Raw genomic sequence first — 7,251 nt, forward strand, 5'->3', positions numbered from 1 at the left:
CTGGGAGGCAGAGGTTGTAGTGAGCCGAGATTGTGCCCCTGCACTCCACCCTGGGCGACAGAGCAGGACTCCATCTCGAAAAAAAATAAAAAATAAAAAGAAAGTGCAAAATGTTGGCTATCACATCACTAAATGCAGCATTTTGTGTTCAGAACCAGTGGGGGCAGTCATTCCTGCACAAGATTCCTGAAAGCCTGAGGAGGCTGAATTATGTAAATCTAAAAGGATTCCATCTAATTAGGGGATAAGAAATTTTCGCCTTCACTTGCACCAGAAGGATGCACGGAAACACGTCATTTAGAATATCCCGGGCCCTAACATCCAGGTATCCGTGCCACTTCTCTGTACGGGTCCAAGGAGGAAGCGGTGTAAAGACCGGCGGGCTGTGGTTTCGAACCCGGAGCAACGGCGCGCGGCCGGGGGAGGTGCTCGGACTTCGCGTTCCGCGGCGCCTGGCCCGGCGCGGCCGCCGTAGCGGGAGGATCCGCGCTACGGTGGCCGTGAGGCGGCGGTGGCGATTGGACTCGGTGGGGCCGGGGCCGGGGGCGGGCGCCGCCATGGGCAACCTGTTCGGCCGCAAGAAGCAGAGCCGTGTCACGGAGCAGGACAAGGCCATCCTGGTGAGGACCCGGGCCCGGGGCCGGGGCCAGGGCCGGGGCGGGCGGCGGGGCCGGAAGAGCCCCGCGCCCTCGGCTCCTCGCGTTCGGGTGGGGAAACTGAGGCGCGGCGCGCAGCCGGGCCACTCGGCCTCTCCGCCCTGCGCCCTCCTCGCCCGCGGGGCTTCGGGCCAGGGTCTCCTGCACGACGCCGTGGCTGCCGACTTCCCTCGGGCCCGCGCGTCCGCCTCTGCGAGCCCCGCCGGGGTGGGCGCGGCCGGTGACTGCGGGATTCGACGCCGGCGTTCGGGGCTTGGCTGCAGCCTGGCGGCCTGGCCGTGGGGTCCGCGCCGCGCTGGGCTTTCCCTGGCTCTGGACCCGCAGGAGCAGGTCCCGGCCCCGGGGGTCCCGGCTCTCCCGGAGTCGCTGCCCCCGCCCACGTCCCGCGGCTCATTTGCCCCCTGGTGCCGTGGGCCGGAGCCCCCTCGGTGCCCCCGGCTTCGCGCGGCCGTACGGGGCCATCCCCTCTCCCTCGCCCCATCCAGGCAGGACTGGAAGGAAGTCTGCCCTGGTCCGAGGAGCGGCCGCCAGGTGCGCCGAACGCCTGCCGGGGTCCTGCCGGCTTTCCGCAGCGCCTGGGTGCAGGACCACCGTGTTACCGTGTTTGGCGCGTTTGTTTGCGGCGACTCCAGACTGACCCTCCGGGGCACAGCTGGGCCGGTGGTGGTGCCTGTTCCCATGTGAAAGTTAGCTTCTGTAGGAGAAGGAATCGCTTGGCATGTCAGGGACACAGCGGGTTAAGAATGGTCCATTTTTGTAACGGGATAAACGTGTCATGAGAGAGACCCCGAAATGGGAGCAGGGCTAGCTTTTTCGGATGCTTTTCTAAATTTTGTGCAACAGAAATAATTTCATACTAAAAGAGAAGTGAATGTAAATGAAAGAGGAGATCTTACTTTGGCATCTGAGTCCATAAGCTATGAAAAGAAACAACGGGCACATTTGTCCCTAGAGAAGATGGGCACAGCGCTGGGCACCGTCCCGAGCTGCCTGTAAGACAGCTGGGCCCAGCCTCCCTCGTCCACCCTCCACCTACCCTGGCAGCCCCAGGGCACTCCCTCCCCTCCCTTTAAGGACTCAGTTCCGGTTTCTCTTAAAGCACTTGCCAAGCACTTGCCAAGGGCCACTGTGGGCTCTTGGCTGTGCAGACCCGTGTTCCTGGCTGCCATAGGTCTCCCCAGGATTTTGGATACTTGGGAACAGCATTCTTAGTACACAGTAGCACAAATGATTGCTTTTTTTTTTTTTTTCCTGTTTTCCTAGGATAACAGGTGTTCCCCACGCAGCCTGTGACCCTCCACTAAGACCTCGTTTTACAGGGGGCAGCCTGGCCACACCTTTGGCCCCTGAGTCTCCCCAGCAGTGGGGCTGGGCAGGGGGCACCTTTCACTGTGGGGGACCCACAGGTCTTGGCACTGTGGAGTGGAGACTCCGAGGGTGGGGGGAGCACTCTCTTCCTATGCAGAGCCTGAAAGAGGCACACAGGCCCTGACCCAGCTAATTCCCCTCAGCCTCCTGCCTTAAGGCGATAATCCCTGTGCCTGCATGGGCTCATCGTTGTCTGAAGTGATGACGTTTGGAAAACTCAAGGGCCTGATAGGGCAGGACTGGCTGAAGTTCCTCAGTGGCCGAGTGCCCTCTCTGGGGCGGCGCACAGATGAGAGGCGGTCAGCGGGGCCCGGGCCGCAGGGCACATCACCGAGTGCGTGTCCCTGCAGCTGGATGGTTGGCAAAGGGGCAGGGAAGCCACAGGCACCTCATGTGGCTGAAGCCCAAGGAGAGATGCTGGGGGGATGTCTGAGTCCTATCCTCGCCGTGTGGCTGCTGGCACTTGGGTACTCACCCCCTGCATGTTCTCGAGTCAGAACCTTTTTTTTTTTTTTTTTTCCCCGGGATGCAGTCTCACTCTGTTGCCCAGGCTGGAGTGCAGTGGCACAATCTTGGCTCACTGCAAGCTCCGCCTCCCAGGTTCACGCCATTCTCCTGCCTCAGCCTCCTGAGTAGCTGGGACTACAGGCGCTGCCACCACGCCCGGCTAATTTTTTTTTTGACGGGATTTCACCCTGTTAGCCAGGATGGTCTCGATCTCCTGACCTCGTGATGCGCCCGCCTCAGCTTCCCAAAGTGCTGGGATTACAGGCGTGAGCCACTGCGCCCAGCCAAGTCCGAGCCTTTGAGGTCCTGGCAGCTGCTCCCTAACCTGAGCCCAGAGCGCTCGTACCGCTGGCGGGCAGGCTCGAGGGTGGACCCATGGCAATGCCGCAGTGGTCCTTCCCATCCCTGTGACGGACTGTGGGGTCCGGGTGGACCCTCTGGTGGGACCGCCCCATACGTGGCAGGATGTGGAGCAGTGTCCCTGGCTTCCGCCCCCCAGATGTGTCCAGACAGCACCACCTGTCCCCTGGGAGACAACCCTGCCCCATGAAGGACACTCGTGGAGGGCCGCCTGGCCTCCATGTCTGGCGCTCAGTAGCACGGCCAGGGCCTGCAGCGTGGGCTCGGTGACGCCACGCCCGCTCTCTTTTGGCAGCAACTGAAGCAGCAGCGGGACAAGCTGAGGCAGTACCAGAAGAGGGTTGCCCAGCAGCTGGAGCGTGAGCGCGCCCTGGCCCGGCAGCTGCTGCGGGACGGCAGGAAGGAGTGAGTGGGCCCGGGCAACGTGGGCACCGTGTCGGCTGGGGTGGGACGCCGGGCAGGGCCACAGCAGGTCACTCTCGGGCTTCCCTCTGCAGACGGGCAAAGCTGTTGCTCAAGAAGAAGCGATACCAGGAGCAGCTCCTGGACAGGACAGAGAACCAAATCAGCAGCCTGGAGGCCATGGTAGGTGGCCGGATGCTTCGCCCTGGGGTGCAGGTGCAGCTGGAGACAGCTCTGCCCGGCTGCATGGACATCGGAATTTCTCCCAAGAGCTGAAATCTCCTCCTCTCAGATGCCTCGGGCTGAAGCTGACCTGAAATGGGGCGGGCCTGGAATCCTGGGGAGTCTGCCAGGAAGCTAATGGTCTTAAGGGGCTGGGGGGCAAGTTGTCTCTCGCAGGACTGAGGTGGGGAAGGCTGGGCCACCCCTGGGTGATGTGGGTAGGTCCGGGGTCTGCATGGGGGACTGAGTGTCCCTGGCGTTAGGGACCCAAGCGGCGTGGTTCTGCTCCTCGGTAACCAGAGCTACTGACTAGCAACCAGCGGTCCCGAGTGTCTCCCCGGCACCTTCTCTGTCCTGCGCGTCCCCACCTGGCAGCAGGTGTCAGGAGTTGCCCTCACGCCCAGCAGCACCCACCCAGTGTGGTATGAACCCTGCCCCTGGGCCAGGAGGAGGGCACGCCGGATCCTCAGCACCTGTGTCTGCTCTGGTTTCCTTTTCAGGTTCAGAGTATTGAGTTCACCCAGATCGAAATGAAGGTGATGGAGGGGCTGCAGTTTGGAAACGAGTGTCTGAACAAGATGCACCAGGTGGGTCTCTGCAGGGCCAGGGGCATGGAGGCACAGGGAGCCCAGTGGGGCTGGAGTTGGGGATAGGGTGGGGGGCTTGTCGCACGGTATTTGTGTCAGACACAGGGCAAGAGGCTGACAGGAGAGACGTGTCGGGTGCTGCCAGGCAGGCAGGGGTGCAGTGACCTGAGGGTGGGGTGCAGCACAGGCTGGGAACTGTGGGAACTGGGTCCCCAGGCGCCAAAGTGACATAGAGGGGAAGTCTGAGGGTAGGAAGGGGTCCAGCAAACTAATCACAGAAGGCTTCCTGGAGGTGGTGGGGCATGGTGGCTCACACCTGTAATCCTAACACTTTGGGAGGCCGAGGCAGGCAGATCACCTGAGGTCAGGAGTTTGAGACCAGCCTGGCCAACATGGTGAAACTCTGTCTCTACTAATAATACAAAAATGAGCCAGTCGTGGTGGCAGGCACCTGTAAACCCAGCTACTCAAGAAGCTGAGGCAGGAGAATCGCTTGAACCGGGAGGCAGAGGTTGCAGTGAGCCGAGATTGTGCCACTGCACTCCAGCCAGGGCGATAAGAGCAAAAAGAAGGCTTCCGGGAGGAGGTGAATACCAGCCTCGTCTCAGGCCGGGCATGGATGTGAAGCCCAGCGTGGCCGTACCACGTTCCCCCACCAACCCCATCACGCTGCTGACGTGGGGGGCCCAGTGGGTGGTGCTAGTTGGAGAGCCGGGGACTCACCTGGCAGGAGGTCTGGCTGTACCACTTTTCCAAGTGTCTGATGAGTACTGGTGGTGTGTGCCGGTCAAGCACAAGTGGCCCTTTGATCTTGCCACTCAAAAGAAATCAACTCACCTGCCCAGAATGTTCCACCTTTTGCTTATTTTCACCTGTGGCTGTGAGAGCTGACTCAGGTGTGAGAAGCAGGCATCAGAGCACTGCAATCGTGGCCTCTGAAAAGACTCATGGAATGGCTCCTGTGGCCTCAGGACAGGGCCATGCCTGGGACACACATGGCTTGGCCTAATTTAAACAGAGACAGGAGCTGGGGGTGGTGGCACGCACTATAGTCCCAGCTACTCGGATGGGTCACTGGAGCCCAGCCTGGGCAACACAGCCAGACCTTGTCTCTAAAAAATAAATAAAAATAAACAGGGGTGAGGCCGTGGCCCTCAGAGCCCAGGAGGCCTCTGTCGGGGGTCTACCATTGGCCCCCCCACAAGAGTCAACACCTGTCACCCTCGTCCACAGGTGATGTCCATTGAAGAGGTAGAGAGGATCCTGGACGAGACGCAGGAGGCCGTGGAGTACCAGCGGGTAGGTGGCACCCTGACCAGCCTGCCCCCCAACTGTGGGAACCCACAGGGCCACCCTCTGTCCACCCCCGTGTGGGTCAAACTGTCCCACACCCTGCAGCGGCCGCCTCCTCTCACGGGGCCAGACCCAGCCGCAGGCTGCCTGCTTCCTCCATGAGGGGCCTCCTCCTCGCTGCTCTCACCACCACCTGTCCTTCTGCAGCAAATCGATGAGCTCCTGGCAGGAAGCTTCACTCAGGAGGATGAAGACGCCATCCTGGAGGAGCTGAGCGCGATCACTCAGGTAACGGCCCCTCAGGACTGGGCAGTCACTCAGGCGACAGGACCCCCGGGACTGAGCACGGTCACTCGGGCGATGGGACCCCCAGAGCTCAGACCCCCAGTAGGCCCTGCCCGTGGTGATCCCATATGTGGTGTCCCTTAAGTAAATAGTCTGGGGTTTGTGACTGGCTTTCTACCTGAGGTGATTTGGTTTTCAGGGTTGTTCACCCGACAGTCTGGTGCAGGCAGGCTGGCCTGTGCCCTGGACGGAGCTAGGAGGCTGGGCCTTCCTGGTGCCTCGGCCTCTTTCTGTGCCCGGCTGTCACGGATGTGGTGCTTGATTCATGGGCTGGCTTTCCCCAGCCGTGGCTGCTGACTCGCGTCCCACGCAGGCCCTCGCCGTGGGGTCGCGTCCTGGCCCCACGCTCACATCCAGGCTCAGTCTGAGTTCACTCCCCGACAAAGGGGTTTTCCTCTCTGGGCCCCTGCCTCAGTCTGCCAGAGTCTCATGGTGCCCCCAGAGCCGGCCCCTGCCCCAGCCCTGCTGCCAGCTGCCCCAGTGCTTTGGTGCTGTGTGGCCCGTGGTGCGCTGTGCCCACCTGCCTGCTCAGTTACTTTCTCCTGAGGGTCCGAGTCCTCGGGGGCCTCCAGGGCGGGCCAGTTGAGAGGCGGAAGCACCGTTGCTGGCTTAGGCAGCCAGGCTGGCTGGGACAGCGTTGTGCCACGGCCCACCCCACACTGGTGGACACCAGCGTGACCTGGGTGTCTGTGTCATCCACCCCTTGGTCCCTGAAAGCCAGGGTCTCTGGGGTACACCCAGGACATGGCCACCTTACGGCCCCTCGGGGCCTCAGGGTCTGTTGGGAGGAGCCTCTATGGTGGCAGCCGCATCACCTCCTGGGGATTCTGGTGGTGCCAGAAGCTGGGGCGGGTGCAGACTTGGGTCTTCTGAGCAGCACGTTCCTGTCCGCTTTAACTCCGGCTGAGAGCAGCTGACTGACAGGATCCGTGTACTCTCACGAGTCCCAGGAAGCCCGGGGCCGACCTGTCGCCTGCTCGTGGCCTTACCCTTTGCTTCTTGCAGGAACAAATAGAGCTGCCAGAGGTTCCCTCCGAGCCCCTTCCTGAGAAGATCCCAGGTATTTCCATGCTTGATTCTTTTGAATGGTTGCAATTCACAGGAGAACAGAGGATTCTAGAAGGGAGCAAGATAGAATGCTCCCAGCCCTTCCCACTTGCCTGAGGTCGTCCCGGCCTTCCTGGGCCATGGGCGAGCCCTGCGTGCCTGGCTGTGTGGCTCGGGGGCATGTGTGCCTAGCCTTGGGGTTGGGCTTGGGTTTCCCAGGGGTTAGGTGACTGGGTAACCTCGTAAGAGAGCCATGCCCCATTCCAAGAGGCACATTCAGAAATCAGAACTGGGCCAGGCGCGGTGGCTCAAGCCTGTAATCCCAGCACTTTGGGAGGCCGAGGCGGGTGGATCACGAGGTCAGGAGATCGAGACCATCCTGGTTAACACGGTGAAACCCCGTCTCTACTAAAAATACAAAAAATTAGCCGGGCGAGGTGACGGGCGCCTGTAGTCCCAGCTAC

At 61.4% G+C, this 7,251-nt stretch overlaps 1 protein-coding gene across 1 annotated transcript in view; it reads left to right on the top strand.

The window, feature by feature from the left end:
• The first annotated feature begins 439 nt into the window (after positions 1 to 439).
• The window catches only part of CHMP6 (charged multivesicular body protein 6), an 18,105-nt gene continuing 11,293 nt past the window's right edge, over positions 440 to 7,251 (top strand). The window contains exons 1-7 of the mRNA XM_026455868.2: positions 440 to 620; positions 3,187 to 3,296; positions 3,389 to 3,476; positions 4,016 to 4,102; positions 5,336 to 5,401; positions 5,603 to 5,683; positions 6,746 to 6,800. Coding sequence (XP_026311653.1) covers positions 558 to 620; positions 3,187 to 3,296; positions 3,389 to 3,476; positions 4,016 to 4,102; positions 5,336 to 5,401; positions 5,603 to 5,683; positions 6,746 to 6,800 — 550 coding nt within the window. The 5' untranslated portion in view covers positions 440 to 557. The remainder of the gene's footprint in view (positions 621 to 3,186; positions 3,297 to 3,388; positions 3,477 to 4,015; positions 4,103 to 5,335; positions 5,402 to 5,602; positions 5,684 to 6,745; positions 6,801 to 7,251) is intronic.

The sequence above is a fragment of the Piliocolobus tephrosceles genome, chromosome 16, assembly GCF_002776525.5.
Source record: "Piliocolobus tephrosceles isolate RC106 chromosome 16, ASM277652v3, whole genome shotgun sequence".
NCBI classification, from domain to species: domain Eukaryota; kingdom Metazoa; phylum Chordata; class Mammalia; order Primates; family Cercopithecidae; genus Piliocolobus; species Piliocolobus tephrosceles.